This window comes from Hemiscyllium ocellatum, chromosome 11 (assembly GCF_020745735.1).
Source record: "Hemiscyllium ocellatum isolate sHemOce1 chromosome 11, sHemOce1.pat.X.cur, whole genome shotgun sequence".
NCBI lineage: Eukaryota > Metazoa > Chordata > Chondrichthyes > Orectolobiformes > Hemiscylliidae > Hemiscyllium > Hemiscyllium ocellatum.
Window position 1 is genome coordinate 53,293,174 of NC_083411.1, and position 20,101 is coordinate 53,313,274.

Consider the following 20,101-nt stretch of genomic DNA (forward strand, 5'->3'; position numbering starts at 1 on the left):
GAAAAGCGTCCCCAATCGTCAATCACGGTACAGGTAATTTGTGTTAATGAAACGTTCATTGTACCAGAAAGACCTGTGTCAGATATCCCAGAGGAAATTTAGCTGTAAATAATCGACTGTAGTGATGACTGTTCTGTTTAAGAAGAGTTACTGTTGACCAGAGGGAGCTACTTTGCTCAGTTCACCATGGATTAACCACATGAGTTCTCATTATCTTCACACTAATGTCGTTTATCTGTTGTACATGTTTGTGTTTCATTTCCCTCCAGACATCTATTCTATTTTGTATTTACCAGGTCTGGAAAGATGCTGCGACTCAAATTTTCTTTTCTATCTCAGTGGGTTGGGGCACTTTAGTAGCATTGTCGTCTTACAACAAGTTCCACAATAACTGCTACAGAGATACCATCATTGTCTGTGTTGTTAATTGTGCTTCGAGTGTGTTTGCTGGATTTGGCATTTTCTTCATCCTGGGACACATGGCTCACAGACAAGATAAGCCCGTTTCAGAGGTTGCCCAGTCAGGTAAACTAGAGCTGTTAAAATTGTCAAGGGTCAGACAGCTTTAATGTTCTCTCTGAAGTGATTCAACCCAACATTCCAGTGATTCCAGTGTCCAGACACAATAATCAATCCTCAGATACAAACTGATAGCCAGGCTCTGAAGACACATTGCCATGATGTTTGGTTTATACTGGACAGGGATTGGAGCTGAATAATGCAATGGTATGCCCGGAGTTGAACCCTAGCTCTTAAAAGTGAGCTTTTGAAAGAATCACAGAATAGTCAATTTCAAAAGCACTCAGTTAACATTATAATCCGCTGTAAGATTTGCTATTTACCTTAGAATTACATTTCATATGAGCCACATTTTATATTTAAGAAGTAAATTTTGAATGAATTCCATAATATTGTGCTTTTAGGTGAATCAGAGACAGTTTTTATTTATTGACGATTAGTTACTGATCATATTATGTGCTCAAATATTCAATTTGACAGTAGTACATTTTAAAAAATGTTTAATATGAAGAGCAAGAAACATGGAAATGATCTGTGCTAGGCCACTTGTATCAGTTGATGATGCTGTGATAAGTAATTAATGACCAGGTAAAGTTACAATAAAACACAGTTCACTCATTCTGATTACTCCAATAGTCTGAGCACTGAGTGGTTTGACAGCCTGAACCGAGGCAGGAACATAGGAACAGGGGTAGGCCACTCAGTCTGAGTAGTTTGCCTCACTACTCCATGTAATAATGAAGGATCAAACATTTCAATATTTTTTACTCATTCCATTCCCTGACCTTGTACACCACTGAGAATCAGAAATATAATAATCTCAATCATAAATTACTCAAATCTTGACCTCCACAGCCCTCTGTGCTGGACAATTCCAATGTTTCACAACACTCTGAATAAACTAATTTCTTGTCAGCTTGGCCCTCAGTGGCATCCCCCTTAGTTTTAAATTATGGCCGCTGGTTTTAGATTCTGCAGACAGAGGAAATATCTTACCTGCAGCTACTCTGTTGTTCTCTTTAACTACGTTGAAAGTTTCAATGCAATTGCCTCTCATTCTACGAAACTCTAGAGAATAAGGCCCAGTTTTCCCAATCTTTCTTCATCGGACAGTTCTACCATTCCAGGAGCAAGTCTTGCACTCCCTCTATGCAATGACATCTTTCCTGAGGAAAAATGACCAAACTGTGCACAGTTTCCAGGTGTGGCCTAACCAAGCTGCTATACAACTGAAATAAGACTTCATTATCCCTGTACTCAAATCCTCTTGCAATAAAGGATGACATTCCATGAGGCTTCCTAATAGCTTGCTGCACACACATGTTAATCCTCAGTGACTTAGCACCAAGGAGACTGAGGTCTCTTTGTACAACTACACTTTACAATCCCCAACCATTTAAGAAACACTCTAAATTATCCGTTCAATTATTTCTCCCCATTCCCTACTCTCCAACATTATTCCCTGTTTTAAAATGCCAGTTTCTCCAATATATTAGAGAGATTCTTTTTTTGCTTAGATTGCAAATGTCACTCTGAATTCAGTGTTCACTGCTTCTAAATATTATAATTTCTGAATTGAAAGTGATTAGTATTACAAATATATAAGAACTAATGTTTTTTATTGTAAACACATATCCGCACAACTTTGGTGACATGAATAGTTTTGCAAATGGTGGCTAATATTGGCAACTGTAATAAATGAAATGAAATGAATGTCAACAACAAGTTAATAGCAACGTTCATTATGTCATTTCAATTCTATTCACTGTTCAGGTTTCGGTTTGGTCTTCATTGCCTACCCAGAGGCCCTTGCACAGTTACCGTGGGCACCATTATGGTCTGTTTCATTTTTCTTCATGCTGCTCACTCTGGGAGTTGACACACAGTTTGCAGGTTTAGGTAAAAATGGCATTGCATCACTTAAAAAAATCATTTCTTTTGAAGAAATTATGACAGTGTTGGGCAAAAAAGTGCTGTTGGTGATGTTAGTGGACAAACGCATAACATTTCTTTGTAGCAATTGTTCCCTTATTGTCTGAAAGAAGAATGCAGCTCTTAGTCTTAAATGATTAGCACCTGCATCAAAATAAAAATTGGGGAAAAGTTGCATCGGCATCCAAATGATTTCACAATACAATTTGCACTAACAGCGATGGTGAGGGAAGGCATCATAGAAGATCAAAATGTGAGTTGGAGTAAATGAGAGAGATGAGGTTCAGTGTTATTAGTAAGTAAGAACGGAGAGTGTATGAGCAAATATTAAAAGAGAAAGACAAACCAGTAGAACTTATTAACGAAAGCATGCAGCATTCAGAGTTAAGTTGATGAGCTGACAACACAAATAGAGACCAGTCACATCACCTGGTGAAGATTATTGAAATGTGGTTGCAGGAAGATCAGTACTGGGAGTGAAATGTCCTAGGGTAATGAGTATTCCAAAGGGATAGGCAAGTAGGAATAGGAGGTGGAGCTGTTTTATTGGTTAATGGAGATATCAAGGTGCATTAAGAAATGATATTGGCACTACGAACCAAGATGTTGAATCAATCTGAGTGGAAATAAAAGGCAAGGGAAGAAACCCCTTGGTAGGAATAATTTACAGACTCTCAAACAATACTTCCAAAGGAGGGCTAAGTATAAATGAGGCAGTAATGAGGGCTTATGAGCCAGCCATAACAGAAATTATGGGTGATTTGTACATAGATATTGATTGGATTCATCAACTTGTCAAGGGTAGTATTGAAGGAAGATTCATAGAGTGTCTGAGGGATTCTTTCTGATGGCAACGTGTCATGGAACCAACTGGCTGCTTCACATTTGGTATTGTGTAATGAGGAAGGATTGGTAAATGATCATGTAGTTAAGGATCATCTTGTAGGGTGTGATCACAACCTTCTATAGTTTCAAATTCAGATGGCAAGAGTGAAGACAGAGTCATATACAGGAGTTTTAATGTTGGCCAAAAGTCATTATACAGGCCTGAGAAAGCAGTTGGCCCTGGGGGTCTGAGGAAAAATATTAAAGGAGCAGGACATTTGAAAAATGGTGGCAAATGCTCAATGAGTTACTAAATACCTGTTAATTAAAGTATATTCCTGAGAGGAAAAGGAATTATAGAAAGGTAAAAGATAATCCATGGCTTACCAAGGAGGTCGAGGATAACATAAAGACAAAAACTAGGGCATATCATACTGCAAATGTTTGAGACACTCTGGAGAATCAGGAGATCAATAAAAGGAAACTAGCAAAAACCATAAGCTCTGACACCAAAAGCTTCTATAAGTATATAAAAAGGAAGAGAGTAGTGAAAGTAAATGGTGGCCCTTTAAAGGATGGAAATGGTGAGGTAATTATGGGAAACTCAGAAATGGCAGAGGCACTAAACCAGTATTTTGTGTCTTTTTGCAGTGGAAGATTATAATTTCTTCCCAAAATCTGCAGTTACTATAGAGGAACTTGGTGAAATTACTAGGGAAAAGGTATTAAGTAAACTGATGGGATTAAAGGCAGATTAGTCCCCAGGACCTGATGGCCTGCACCCTAAGGCAGCAGAGATAGTGGATATATTAGTTACTACATTCCAAAATTTCCTCGATTCTGGAAAGGTGCCAGTGATTTAGAAACACTTTAATATGAAGCCTGTATTTGAAAAAAGAAATAGGCAAATCATGGAAAATTGTAGATCAATTAGTTTGACCTCGGTCGTGAGGAAGTTGCTGGAGTCAATAATAAGGGAGAGAACTGACCACTTGGAACAACAAAGCTCAATTCCCCAGTGGCAGCATGGTTTCATACAGGACAAGTTGAACTTGACAAAATTGTTGGAATTTTTGAGGATGTAACTATCAAGTTGGATAATGGGGACACAGTGGATGTGTTATATCTAGACCTCCAGAAGACATTGATAAGGTGCTGCATTAAGACTGATACAAAAGGTTAGACCGGAGGGTGTTTGGGGTAGAGTATTGGTTCGGATAGAGGATTAGTTGACTGACAGAAAGCAGAGGGGCGGGATAAATGGGTCCTTCTGGCGAACAGTAACTATTGGGGTAGCACAGGGTTCAATCCTCTGACATCAATTGTTGACAATCTATATCAATGAGCTGCCGGGAGGGACAGAATGTAACAAAACAAAATTCACAGCTAGAGAATGAACTAGAATCTGGCAGATGGAATTTAACGTGGATAGGTACAAGGTTACATATTTTGGCAAGAATAATGAAAGAGCAAATTATTAATTAAATCAGAAGCAGATTCAAAGTGCCTCAGTGTAGAGGGATCTGGGTGTCCTTGTGTGTGAATCACAGAAAGTGGGTATGTAGAGGCTGCATATAATAAGAAAGGCAAGTGGAATCTTGGCATTTATTGCAAAAGAACTGGTTTATAAAAGTAATGTTGTCACAATTATATGAGATGATGTTGAGACCATACTTGGAGTATTGTATCTAGTTCTGGTTTCTTTACTTGAGGAAGGATGTGGAGATCAGAAGAATGAGGGATGATCTGATTGACACACATAAAATGCTCAAGGGGATTGATAAGGTAGATGTGGAACAGATATTCCTCCTTGTCGGACAGTCTTGAACAAGAGGTCATAGATATAGCCTGAGAGGAAGTAGGTTCAAAACTGGGGTGAGGAGAAACTATTTCTCTGACAGGGTTGTGAATCTGTGGATCTCACTGCCCCAGAGTGCAGAAGAGGCAGAATCAATCAACAAATTCAAGAAAGAAATAGATATGTTTTGATGAAAAATGGGACAAAGGGCTGTGGGAAACAGGCAGGAATTGCGACCACAATAAGAACAGCCATGAACGTGACAAATGGTACAGTGGGTTTGAAGGGCTGAATTGTCCACTCGCTCCTAATTTCTATGTTCCTCTGCCCAATAGCTATTGTGGTGATTTTCAATCTCAGATGTTAATGTTCTATATCTTATCTTTGCTCTCATGCCTAGAATTTATCTTTTCGTTGAGACAGATCTTGCTGCTCAAGAGATGGGGATTTTTATTTACCTACCTTACAGGGAGCAGGATGGTCAGCAAACTTATTCACTCATGTTGAAACTCACTCATGTTGAAACTCACTCATGTTGAAACACCCTACGTGATATTTGAGGATAACGATGATGCAGTTTTCCTCTGCATCAGAGCAACAGGAAAAATACAACTGGGGGAAAAATACATATCTCAGAGCCAGAAAATGGATGCAGAAACCTTTTACATGGAACATAGAAAAGAACATAGAAAAATACAGCGCAGTACAGGCCCTTCGGCCCTCGATGTTCCGCCGACCAAATCCTATCTAAACTACACTAGCCCAATAACTTCCATATGCCTATCCAATGCCTGCTTAAATGACCATAAAGAGGGAGAGTTCACCACTGCTACTGGCCTTTGGTGTGTCCAGTGGTGTTTTGTCCTGTCATTGTGCAAGTTATTAATTAATGTCTTCATTTGACATTTTCTTCCATTAGAAACAGTTATGACAGCCCTGCAAGACCAGTTCCCTACATTGGTCCAATCAAAGCGCCTTCTTCTGACAGCTGGTGTTTGTTCGTTATTTTATCTGCTTGGCCTTCTATGTGTGACACAGGTAGGTTGTATTTCAGTGATATCAGCTGTTTTCACATGTACTCAGTAACTGTAAAAGGTGATCAAATTCACAGGATGAAAAAAATAAAGAAGGCAATAGTGTTCTGGTCCTTTCTTTTTGCAGTTGTTTAATGTTGTGCAGTGATCATGTCATATTGATATCTTGCTGTGATTCTGAGTTTATTCTCAGATAATCCACTCTTACAATAGGACTGGGAAACAGGACCACGGTTCAGTTTATTATGTCATAAAATTGCTCAGAAGACACATTCGTTATCGCGGTTAGTTGTTACAGGGAAGCATAGCTGCTCTCCCTTCGCAATATGTACTGCACACTGAACAAGTCTATAGCTGTCAGTGACATGTATTATATCAAGGTTATATGCTCATCAGCATGTTCTTCTTAAAATGATATTACTATATTCCTATAACATACATGAATGAAAATAAATATGTCTCAGACTGGTTGTGAGAACTATCACTCCAAAAATAGGTCACTGTGCTTAGGAGTTTAAGAATTGAACTGTTTAAGACTTTAAGTGGTTGTACAATGAATCAATAATTTAATAATCCTTCCAGATCTCATGATCTTCTTTCTGTCCTGTGATCTAGATTTATCAACTGACTGTTCTTGGCTCACTGATATTTTGGTGACTTTACTTTTGTTAAAGAGGAGATTATTTTCATGGTTGCGTTCAACATTTTCATTCCCTGAGTTTACCTCTGGTGGTGTTCTGTGCACAGTCAGAATGCTCAATGTTAGAATGTTGTACAATTCCCCAAATTATTTTCTATTCCTCTTTCTCATTGTTCCATTAGATATTGTGACTCCTTGGGTTTAAGGCTCACTACACTTTCTGAGTACTTCTGTGGGTGACCATGTTCCCTGGATGGGATGTATGATTCAAACCTTTTACCACTCTCACAAACTAGATAATTCCACACCCAGATGTCAAATGAGTGCTGTTTTTATTCTGCCTGAATGTTCAAGATGTTTATCCCATATTTACAGGAAATTGGACTGTTCATGACTTGGCAAATGTGTCCTGACTTGCTTTTTAATGTGATTGTTGCTGGTAATAGAAAGCCCATACCTAGACGTATTGTTATGAAGTGTGACATGGCAATATGGAGATGGTGTCCAGTTGCTCATTTCATGACGGATGGCTGAATAGTATGAACCATTTCATTCAGCAAAAATATTGGGTCTGGGATAATGTGGTGAGGCTGTCACATGATTTAGACCCCATGTAGTACACATCCAAGGTATCCAAGGTCCATAAGATATTTATCAGTGCAGTATGATCCAATTTCAGATATTTTCTCCAGGTACACAATGCACTTTCTACTTATGGTGATTACCATGGGTGTAGTTGAGTGATCCTTCCAATGTCTGGTGGTTGGAAAATTGGAATATTACTCAGTGACTTGGTGAAAATTGTCACCGTGGATGGTAAGTAAATCTGTTACAAGCTTCAACCAAAGATATATTGGAATCTTGTGAGGGTAGAGAAATTTTTTTTCTGTTGATGTGGTGGCTGACTTTGACATGCCTGATACACCCTCACAGTCTTCTCGATTTTTCTGTTGTGAACTGAGCAATACACAGTGAGCTGTACAGGGGCCTTTTTCACCCTATGCCCATATGCCCCTGGTATAATGAGGCAATAGAGTTTACTAAAGAGCTTCAGCTACAAGCATCTGTTTATGTTTGAAAAGCATGCCTCTTGAGGGTCCCTGGCTCATCGTTGTCTGGCTAAATTCCTTGGAACACATCTGACACGTTTTGTATCCCATCAGGCCGGACTTTGATAATAACTTTCCAAAATGTCCTCAGTTGTGAATCATTCATTGTCTTTTTTCTTACTGTTGACCAATATTCATCTGGATTGATATTGATGATGTTTTCTTATGTAATTTTTTTGTAAGTGCAGCCAAACAGCCATTGTCTAATTTGGCGTTGGTACACCTCTCATTGTGTCTGAAGTAGCCCAGATTGTAACAAATATCAAAGTTATATCCCTGAACTTTTATGAGACATTGTTGTAGTCTTGACGGTGCACGTTTCAGTGGTTTATGTCAAATCATTTTCAATGTTTTGTTCCTACAATGAATCATTTACTAAACTGGTACATATGGAAATTTGTGATAGTGCATACCAGAAGAAATGTTTTCTGTCCTATGTTCAAACAGTTAGATTGTTATTATGATAGAATATTGGATCCAAAAGCAATGAATTTACCATTACGTATGCCCCAACACTGTTTTGACAAGGTCAGGCCCAGTGGGAGGGATGACATGGATGAAGGTGCTCAGGCCCGAAAAATATTGAACTTGATATCGAGTCCTGGCAACTGCAGGGACCCCAAATGGAAATGGGATGCTGACCAGAGTTTCCAGATGACCTTGGGCTCCTTTCATCGCAGCTAACCCATTTTCACTCACTAATGGTCCCGATAAGCAACTTTTCTTTTGCCCAGGCTCAACAGTATCCATTCCTTTGTCTGCCCAACAAGTGTTCTCTCTTTGTGTGGGCTCCATCTCCACCTGTTGTTCACTCCGTTCTCCCAATCCCTGTCTTCAGTGTATATCCCATCTTTTCCTAGCAACAATGAGTTCTGAAGAAGGATCACTGGTCCTGAAATGTTGACTCTGCTTTCTCTCCACAGAAGCTGTCTGACCTGCTGAGTTTCTCTGGCAAATTTTGTTCTTGTTTCAGATTTCCAGCATCCACATTCCTTTGCTTTTAGAATTCCGCAGGTGGCAGAACAGCCTGATCCCTATGCCCTTAACTTCCAGATACATGTACCTGTGAATGCTCCTGCATGGCTGTATGTGGAATACTCTCTGCTTCCCACCAGCTCCACCACCATTGTCACTGTTGGTGCACCCAAGTGCTTCTCTCTGAGAGAAATTATGTTTGAGACACGGAATTGTTCATTCACTTTTAATCTGTAGCAAAAGCTTCCCTTCATTGCCAAGCCTTCAAATGAGGCCTTGTGCAATCATATTCTTCAATTTCTGTTTCTGTTGGGTATAATTGCGTTGTGCAGGAAGAGATCTTGAACCCTTCCCATTATAGTGCACATTCTCTGCTAGCCCTCTGTATGAGCCAGTTAAGAGAAAGATGCGGCCGTTAGTGTTTCCTTTGATTTGTTCACACTCTACCCTCCTCCTCTACATTATATACCCTCCCCACCTCTCCTAGCCTTCTCCCTTTTCACCGATGTTCCTTCTGTTTCTCTTCAGTCTCCTCCTGTGATGATCAGCTCCTCCACTATCCCCTATGATATTCCTGCTTATCCACCACCACCACACTGTTTTCTTTTGGCTCAGTTGGCTGGATGGTTGGTTTTAAAGAGAGTGATGATGGAAAAGCACAGCCGGTCAGGCAGCATCTGAGGAGCAGGAGAGTTGATGTTTCGACCATAAGGTCTTTAACAGGAAGATGATTCCAGCACCACAAGTTTTGACTCTGATTTCCAGTATCTGTAGTCCTCACTTTCTCCTGGATGGCTGATTTACAATGGGGGTGGAGGGGGGTGGGGGGCGGGGGGAGAGGGGCACCAACAACACAGGTTCAACTTCTGCATTGACTGAGGTTACCAACAAACAATAAAAATGTGAATTAAGAAGATTGATAATCCAACCATCAATAAATCGTTTTGGAGGTTTGACAACTCATTCTGACCTGGTGATTGTATACCGATTTGAAGAGACGTGTGTTATTTTCAGTTGCTCTTGACTGGTAACTCAGTTGCCTTGATGTTAGATGCTGCAACTCAGCATCATGTCATGATCATCGGCATCAGAATTTTCTCCCTCACTGTCTGCAAACATGCTTAGATTAGCCTAGCCTTAGGGGAGACAATGGCCTACTGGTATTATCGGTAGACTGTTAATCCAGAGATCCAGGGAACGTTTTGGGAATCCAGGTTTGAATCCTGCCACGGCAGATGGTATAATTTGAATTCAATAGACTCTGGAATTAAGAGTCTAATGAATTCAAATGAATCCATTGTTGATTGTTAGAAACACCCCTTTGGTTCACTAATGTCCTTTACGGAAGGAAACTTCAATTATTACTTGGTCGGGCCGACATGAGAAAGTGAGGACTTCAGATGCTGGAGATTAGAGTCAAAAAGTTTGGCGCTGGAAAAGCACGGCTGGTCAGACAGCATCTGAGGAGCAGTAGAGTCGATGTTTTGAGCTTAAGCCCTTAATCAGAAATGAAGAGCTTGTGCTCAAAACGTCAACTCTCTCTTTTCACAGCAGAGAGCGGCGGGAGCTGGGCGGAAGTTCAGGCAGAGCGCAAAGTCGGTTGGGAAGGTAAGTGATTTGCTATTAGAGTGGGTGTGTTAAGAACCTAAATTAAGAGTCCACAGGCTTGTTACAAAACAAGGGTCTAAGGAAGTTTTTAATCGAAGAGTGAGGCTTCAGCTCAGGAGTCTTTGAAAAGGAGGTTGAGTGAAGTGATTACGCCACAGTTGAAGAGGGTGAAGACATGACTGCCCAGCTGGTTCAGTGCGCTATGTGCTTGATGTGCGAGGTCAACGACTCTGGTGTGTCTGACTCGTACATGTGCAGAAAGTGTGTGCACATTCAGCTATTGACCGAGCATATTGCAGCGCTGATGAAAGAACTCAAGGACCTTAGGCTCATCCAAGGAAATGAGATATTTCTGGACAAGACCTTCAGCGAGGTTATTACACCAATCATGCCAGAAGAGAGCAGAAGAGAGCAGACGATGAGGAAGGCAGAGAGGAGACAGGTGCAAGAGACCCCAGGACAAGTACCTGTCAGGAACAAGTTGAAGCTGTTGGAAACAGTGGAGACTGATGACACTGCCAGTCCGCGAGGCGGCCAGGTCTGTCAATCAAAAGTTGGCGCAGAGGCAGAGCGGAAGAGTCGGACATCGCATAGAGCCGTGGTAATAGGGGACTCCATCGTGAGAGGAACTGACCGGGGTTTTTGTGGCAGCAGACGGGATTTAAAGATGGTGTGTTGTCTTCCTGGTGCCAGGGTGAAAGACATCGCGGACAGAGTGCAGGAAATCCTCAAGGACGAGGGTGAAGAGCCAGAGGTGGTGGTACATGTCGGCACAAATGATGTCGGGAAGAAGAGGAGGCACATACTACAGCGGGACTTTGGAGAACGAGGAAGAAGGCTGAAAAGCAGGACGTCCAAGGTGGTTATCTCTGGTTTGCTTCCAGTTCCTCGAGCTGGTGAGGCCAGAAACAAGGAGATAATGGACTTGAATGTGTGGTTGGGGAACTGGTGCAGGAAGCAAGGATTTAAGTTCTTGAATCACTGGGGTACATTTTGTTGCAAACATAAATTCTACAAGAGAGACGGTTTGCACCTTAACAGGTTAGGGATCAGCATTCTGGCAGTAGGTTTTCTACTGCAACACCGCTACATTTAAACTAAGTAGCGGGGGGGAGGGGACAAACTGGATGTACAAAAAGGAGTTGAAGGAAAAGTTAGAACAAGAGAAGTCAAGAAAGACAACTGTATCAATGAGGCAGAAAATTCAAAAAGGGATCATGCTGTAAGGTTGAGTGGAATAGGGGTTGATGGGAAGGGTGAGAGCAGTAACAAATTAAAAATGCTGTATATGAACGCACGAAGCATTAGAAATAAGATGGATGAGCTTGAGGCTCTTTTGGAAATTGACAGATACGATATTGTGGGGATAACTGAGACGTGGCTTCAAGTGGACAGGGCCTGGGAAATAATATTCAAGGCTACACGTGCTATCGTAAGGACAGACTGATGGGCAGAGAGGGTGGAGTGGCCTTGTTGGAAAGGGACGATATTCAGTCCCTTGCGCGGGGGATGTAGAGTCAGTGTGGATAGAGCTGCGAAATACTAAGGGTAAAACGATCCTCTTGGAAGTCATCTACAGGCCCCCAAACAGTAGTCTGGATGTCGGATGTAAGTTGAATCAGGAGCTGAAATTGACCTGTGGTAAAGATGTTACTACAGTTGTTATGGGGAATGTTAACATGCAGGTAGACTGGGAGAATCAGGATGGTATTGGACCTCAAGAAAGAGACTTTATGGAGTGCTTCAGAGATGGATTCTTAGAGCAGCTGGTGCTGGAGCTGACCAGGGAGAAGGCAATTCTGGATCTAGTATTGTGTAATTAACCAGAATTGGTCAGAGACCTCGAAGTGAAGGAGCCATTGGGAAGTAGTGACCATAATACATTAAGTTTCAATCTGCAATTTGAAAGGGAGAGGGTACAGTTGGAAGTGACAGTACTTCTGTTGAATAAAGGGAACTATGGAGCTATGAGGGAAGAGCTGGCCAAAGTTCAATGGTGCAATACCTTAGCAGGGATGACCGTGGTGGAACAATGGCAGATATTTCTGTGTATAATGCAGAAGTTGCAGGATCAGTTCATTCCTAAAAGGAAGAAAGATCCCAGGAGGAGGCATGGGTGGCCATGGCTGACGAGGGAAGTTAAGAAACATATAAAGTTAAAAGAGAAAAAGTATAACATAGCAAAGATAAGTGGGAAAACAGAGGACTGGGAAGCTTTTAAAGAACAACAGAGGATTACCAAGAAGGAAATATGCAGAGGAAAAATGAGATACGAAGGTAAACTGGCCAATAATATAAAGGAGGATAGTAAAAGCTTTTTCAAGTATGTGCAAGGCAAAAAAATGTTTAGGACTAAAATTGGGCCCTTGAAGACAGAAACAGGGGAATATATTACAGGGAACAAAGAAATGGCAGAAGAATTAAATGGGTACTTCAGATCTGTGTTCACTGGGGAAGACACAAGACTGGGGAAGACCCTGAGGTAGCAGTGACCGAAGGACCTGAACTTAAGGGAATCTGTATTTGCCAGGATTTGGTGTTGGAGAGACTGTTAGGTCTGAAGGTTGATAAGTCCCCAGGGCCTGATGGTCTACATCCCAGGGTACTGAGGAGGTGGCTCGGGAAATTGTGGATGCGTTGGTGATTATTTTCCAGAATTCGATAGATTCGGGATCGGTACCTGAGGATTGGAGACTGGCTAATGTTATACCACTTTTTAAGAAAGGTGGGAGAGAGAAAGCAGGAAATTATAGACCAGTTAGTCTGACCTCAGTGGTGGGAAAGATGCTGGAGTCTATTATAAAGGATGAGATTACGGCACATCTGGATAGTAGTAACAGGATTGGACAGAGTCAGCATGGATTTATGAAGGGGAAATCGTGCTTGACTAATCTTCTGGAGTTTTTTGAGGATGTAACTCTGAAGTTGGATAAGGGAGATCCAGTAGATGTAATGTACCTGGACTTTCAGAAAGCTTTTGATAAAGTTCCACATAGGAGGTTAGTGAGTAAACTTAGGGCGCATGGTATTGGGGGCAAAGTACTAGATTGGATTGAAAATTGGTTGGCTGATAGGAAACAAAGGGTAGTGATAAACGGCTCCATTTCGGAATGGCAGGCAGTGACCAGTGGGGTACCGCAAGGATCCGTGTGGGACCGCAGCTTTTTACAATATATGTTAATGATATAGAAGATGGCATCAGCGATAACATTAGCAAGTTTGCTGATGATACAAAGCTGGGTGGCAGGGTGAAATGTGATGAGGATGTTAGGAGATTACAGGGTGACCTGGACAAGTTAGGTGAGTGGGCAGATGCATGGCAGATGCAGTTTAATGTGGATAAATGTATGGTTATCCACTTTGGTGGCAAGAACAGGAAGGCAGATTACTACCTCAATGGAATTAATTTAGGTAAAGGGGCAGTACAGAGAGATCTAGGTGTTCTTGTACACCAGTCAATGAAGGCAAGCATGCAGGTACAGCAGGTAGTGAAGAAAGCTAATAGCATGCTGGCCTTCATAACAAGAGGGATTGAGTGCAGAAGCAAAGAGATGCTTCTGCAGCTGTACAGGGCCCTGGTGAGACCATACCTGGAGTACTGTGTGCAGTTCTGGTCGCCAAATTTGAGGAAAGACATTCTGGCTATTGAGGGAGTGCAGCGTAGGTTCACAAGGTCAATTCCTGGAATGGAGGGATTACCTTACACTGAAAGACTGAAGCGACTGGGCTTGTATACCCTTGAGTTTAGAAGACTGAGAGGGGATATGATTGAGACGTATAAGATTATGAAAGGATTGGACACTCTGGCAGCAGGAAACATGTTTCCGCTGATGGGTGAGTGCCGAACCAGAGGACACAGCTTAAAAATACGGGGTAGACCATTTAGGACAGAGATGAGGAGAAACTTCTTCACCCAGAGAGTGGAATGCTCTACCCAAGAGGGCAGTGGAGGCCCAGTCTCTGGATTCATTTAAGAAAGAGTTGGATAGAGCTCTCAAAGATAGTGGAATCAAGGGTTATGGAGATAAGGCAGGAAGCGGATACTGATTAGGAATGATCATATTGAATGGTGGTGCAGGCTCGAAGGGCTGAATGGCCTACTCCTGCACCTATTGTCTATTGTCTATTGTCTCCTGCTCCTTGGATGCTGCCTGACCAGCTGTGCTTTTCCAGCACCACAACTTTTGACTCTATGACTGGGTTAATAAATCTTTTATTCAAAAAGAAAGAAATACAGAGCAGTTAACTTACTATCTATCATAAGTAAAATGTTAGCAATTATTATTAAGGAATTTGTGGCATGAAAATGTAGGTTTTGAAGTAGTCAAATAGAGCCAGTACGGTCTTGTGAAGGGAGAGAACATATTTCACCAATTTGTTAGAATTATTTCAGAAATAATATGAGTGTTTGGATAATGGGGAAATGGTGGATGTACTTTTTCTTATATTTCCAGAGGCATTTGATAAAGTGTCACATTAATATTTATTGTAGAACATAGGAGCTCATGGTACAGGGGTTAGCATATTGACATGGACAGAAAATTAGCTGGCTAATAGTAAACAGAGAGTCAGCACAAATGTGTTTTTTTTTCAGGTTCTCATGATGTAACAAGTGGCGTGCCTCAGGGTCAATTCTGGCATTTGAATGATTTACAATTTACATCAATGACATAGATGAAGCAGTAGAAGACACAGTTACCAAAGTTGCTGATGACATAAAATTGGAAAGTAATTTTCAAGGAAGACATAAGGGGGCTATAAAAAGAGAAAGATGGTTTAAGTCGGTGGGCAAAGATGTAGCAAATGGAGTATAATGTAGGAAAACATGAAGTGTTTCCCTTTTAGCAGGAAGAACAAAAAATAAAACATCATATCAAAATGATTAGAGATGTGTGACAATCAAAAGTTACTGTGCAGATGCAGCATATAGAGTCATAGAGATGTATAGCATGGAAACAGACCCTTTAGTCCAATCTGTCCATGCTGACCAGATATCCCAAACCAATCTAGTCCAACCTGCCAGCACCCAGCCCATATCCCTCCAAACCCTTCCTTTCATATACCCATCCAATTGCCTTCTGAATGTTGCAATTGTACCAGCCTCCACCACTTCCTCTGGTAGCTCATTCCATACACGTACTACCCTCTGTGTGGAAAAAAGTTGCCCCTTAGGTCTCTATTATATCTTTCCCCTCTCACTCTAAACCTAGGCCCTCCAGTTCTGGACTCCCTGACCCCAGGGAACTTTGTCTATTTATCCTATCTATGCCCCTCATAATTTTGTACACCTCTATAAGATCACCCCTCAGCCTCCGACGTGCCAAGGAAAACAGCCCCAGCCTGTTCAACCTCTCCCTATAGCTCAAATCCTCCAACCCTGGCAACATCCTTGTAAATCTTTTCTGAACCCTTTCATATTTCACAACGATGGCACAGTGGTTAGCACTGCTGCCTCACAGCGCCAGAGACCCGGGTTCAATTCCCACCTCAGGTGACTCTCTGTGTGGAGTTTGCACATTCTCCCCGTGTCTGTGTGGGTTTCCTCCGGGTGCGCCGGTTTCCTCCCACAATCCAAAAATGTGCAAGTTAGGTGAATTGGCCAAGTTAAATTGCCCATAGTGTTAGATGAAGGGGTAAATGTAGGGGAATGGGTCTGAGTGGGTTGCGCTTCGGCGGATCGGTGTGGACTTGTTGGGCCGAAGGGCTTGTTTCCACACTGTAAATAATCTAATCTAATCTTTCCAATAGGAAGGAGACTAGAATTGCACACAATATTTCAACAGTGGTCTAACCAATGTCCTGTACAGCTGCATCATGACCTTCTAACTCCTGTACTCAATACTCTAACCAATAAAGGAAAGCATACCAAATGCCTTCTTCACGATCCTATCTACCAGCGATTCCATTCCAAGGTCTCTTTGTTCAGTAACACTCCCTCTGCCCCTACCATTAAGCATATAAGTCCTAAGATTTGCTTTCCCAAAATGCAGCACCTCGCATTTATCTGAATTAAACTCCATCTGTCACTTCTCAGCCCATTGGCCCATCTGATCAAGATCCTGTTGTAATCTGAGGTAACCTTCTTCGCTGTCCACTACACCACCAATTTTGGTGTCATCTGCAAATTTACTAACTGTACCTCTTACGCTCACATCCAAATCATTTATATAAATGACAAAAAGTAGAGGACCCAGCAGCAATCCTTGTGGCACTCCACTGGTCACAGGCCTCCAGTCTGAAAAACAACCCTCCAATATATTTAGGAAAAACGAAGAGTGTGCTGCTGGAAAAGCACAGCAGATCAGGCAGAATCCAACGAGCAGGAAAATCAATGTTTTGGGTATGAGACCTTCATCAGGAGTGAGGCTGGTGGCCCAAGAGGGCTGACAGATAAATGAGAGAAAGAGTGGGCTGGGGGTAAGGTAGCTGAGAATGCGATAGGTAGATGAAGTTGGGGGTGAAGGCGATAGGTCAGAGCGGAGGATGGAGTAGATCGGTGGGAAGGAAGATGGACAGGTAGGACAGGTCAAGAGGGTGGTGTCCAGTTGGAAAGTTGCATCTGGGATAAGGTGGGGGGAGGGAAAATGAGGAAACTGGTGAAATCCACATTGATCCTATGTGGTTGGAGGGTCCCAATGTGGAAGATGAGGCATTCTTCCTCCAGGCATCGGGTGGTTAGGGTTTGGCGGTGGAGGAGGCCCAGGCCTTGCATGTCCTTAGTGAATGGGGAGTTAAAGTGTTCGGCAATGGGGCAATGGGATTGTTTGAGCGTGTGTCCTGGAGATGCCCTGTGAAACGTTCTGCAAACTGGAGTTCTGTCTCCCCGATGTAGAGGAGACCACATTGGGAGCAACAGACATAGTAGATGATGTGTGTGGAAGTGCAGATAAATCTCTGACAGATGTGGAAGGCTCCTTTGGGGCCTTGGACGGAGGTAAGTGGGGAGGCGTGGGTGGAGTTTTGCAATTCTTTTGGTGGCAGGGGAAGGTGCCAGGATAGGAGGGTGGGTTGGTGGGGGCATGGACTGAACAAGGGAGTTGCAGAAGGAATGGTCTTTATGGACCATGGATAGGGGTGGGGAGGGAGATATATTACCTAGTGCATTCTCAGCTATCCTCCCCCCCAGCCTCATCCCTCTCCCATTTATCTCTCAGCCCCCTTGGCCCACAAGCCTCATTCCTGATGAAGGGCTTATGCCCAAAACATCAACTCTCCTGCTCCTCAGATGCTGCCTGACTGGCTGTGTTTTTCCAGCACCGCACTCTTCAACTTTGATCTCCAGCATTTGCAGTCCTCACCTATATATTTGGGAAAGCTAATATAACTTTATCATTTGCTGCAAGGCTGAGTGGATACAAAAGTAGAGATGTTAAGCTTCAGTTATACAGTGCACTGATGGTTCCATAATGTGAGAGTCTGTATACAGTATTGCTTGTATTATGGAAAGAAGGACGCAAATATATTCAAAGCAATTCATAACAGCGATAACCTTATTAAATTATGTGGAGGTGCCAGTGTTGGACTAGGATGTACAAAGTTGAAAATCACATATCACCAGGTTATAGTCCAACAGGTTCTTTTGGAAGCACTAGCTTTCAAAAGTTTGCTTTGAATTCTATGTCATACGATCTTATACTCCATAACCACCTGATGAAGGAGCGGCGGTCAGAAAGCTAGTGCTTCCAAATAAACCTGTTGGATCATAACCTGGTGTGTGATTTTAACCTTATTAAATGGTGGAGTAAGCCCCAGGGACAGGATGGCCTACTCCTGAGCCATGTTCCCTTATTCAGATATTTGTGTTGAATGGGAATGTAGTTCAGATACTGAGTGGGGAGAGTTGGTAATTTCACAAATCCCATTAATGCAATGTTCCCAGGCAGTTAAAACTGGAGGCAAAGAGTTAAGATGTACACGAGGGGTCATGATGTCTAAATCTAGGATGTATTTAGATTAGATTAGATTACTTACAATGTGGAAACAGGCCCTTCGGCCCAACAAGTCCACACCAACCCTCCGAAGAGCAACCCACCCAGACCCATTCCCCTACACCTAACACTACAGACAATTTAGCATGGCCAACTCACCTAACCTGCACATTTTTGGAGTGTGGGAGGAAACCAGAACACCCGGAGAGTGCTCACGCAGACACACGGAGAATGTGCAAACTCCACACGGACAGTTGCCTGAGGCGGGAATTGAACCTGGGTCTCTGGTGCTGTGAGGCAGTAGTGCTAACTACTGAGCCACCATGCCACCCATAGGGTCATAAAGTCAGAGATGTACAGCACAGAAACAGATCCTTCATCCATGGTATCAGATATCCTAAATAAATGTAGTCTTATTTGCCAGCATTGGGCCCATATCACTCTAGACTATTCCTATTTATATATCCATCCAAAAGCCTTTTAAATGTTGTAATTATACCAGCCTCCAAAACTTCCATACACACACCACCTTCTGCATGAAAGTGCGCCCCAAGGTCACTTTGTTCAACAACGCTCCCCGGGACCTTAACATTAAGTGTATAAATTCTGCCCTAACTTACTTTTCGAAAATGCAGCACCTCACATTTATCTAAATTAAACCCCATCTGTCACTCCTCAGCCCATTGGCCCAGCTGATCAAGGTCCAATTGGACTCTGAGGTAACCTCTTCACTTATTTGATCACGTGAGATCACATTTGGAACACTGCAGGTAAGTTCTGATCTCCCCATTTCAAAAATGACTTTCAGGTGAGAATGGAGAAGAGGGAACAGCAACATAATTGAATCCCACACACAAATGAATGAGGGAATATTGAGCATCGAGTTAGAATTGTGTTGGAACAGTTCTGAAGATGAGTTGTACCAGACTGGAATCAATATGTTAGTTTCTTTCTCCACAGATACTGCCAGACCTGCTGATTTTTTCCAGGAATTTCTGTGTTTGTTTCAGATTTCCAGCATCTGTAGTATTTTGCTTTAGTTATGATGTGGAAGTGACAATGTTGGACTGGAGTGGACAATTTCAGAAGCCATACGATGTCAGGCTATAATCCAACAGGTTTATTTGAAATCAGAAGCTTTCAGAGCACTGCTCCTTCATCATCTGATGAAGAAGCTTGTGATTTCAAATAAATCTGTTGGAATATAACTTGACATTGTGACTTCTGAATTTGCTTTAGTTAGAATTGTGCTTTTATTATAAGCACTTACATGTATACATTTTTCAAATCTCATCAAAGTCTGAATTTGAAAGTAAGAGTACGCTCATTTTCCTGTGTAACATTTTTGAATTTTCCATTTAATTTTAGGCTGGGATTTACTGGCTAAATTTATTGGATCATTACGTTACGGACTGGATTCTCGTTATAACAGCTCTCCTGCAACTCATCGGTCTCAGCTGGATCTATGGTCAGTCAATCATAAAAGAGACCGAATCAAATAAACATATTAAATTTAAAGTACTTTGTGAAAATTAAGGTTTCTTTAATAAAATCAGACCAAATGAATCAGATGCTGGCAGACGTGTATCAGAATTCACTTGCTCTTCCTGACAATGAAACCTAATTGGTTCCAGAAACCAGCATGAAACACACAACATCATTTTTTGCATCCTTCACTCAGGATCCACTTGTTTTTGCTGGATTTCAGCCAATTTTACTACAGTCATTGTCTT

At 42.0% G+C, this 20,101-nt stretch overlaps 1 protein-coding gene across 1 annotated transcript in view; it reads left to right on the forward strand.

The window, feature by feature from the left end:
* LOC132819996 (sodium- and chloride-dependent neutral and basic amino acid transporter B(0+)-like) overlaps positions 1-20,101 on the forward strand; it is an 82,509-nt gene that overhangs the window by 46,284 nt on the left and 16,124 nt on the right. The window contains exons 12-15 of the mRNA XM_060831927.1: positions 297-525; positions 2,293-2,418; positions 5,994-6,112; positions 19,737-19,836. Coding sequence (XP_060687910.1) covers positions 297-525; positions 2,293-2,418; positions 5,994-6,112; positions 19,737-19,836 — 574 coding nt within the window. The remainder of the gene's footprint in view (positions 1-296; positions 526-2,292; positions 2,419-5,993; positions 6,113-19,736; positions 19,837-20,101) is intronic.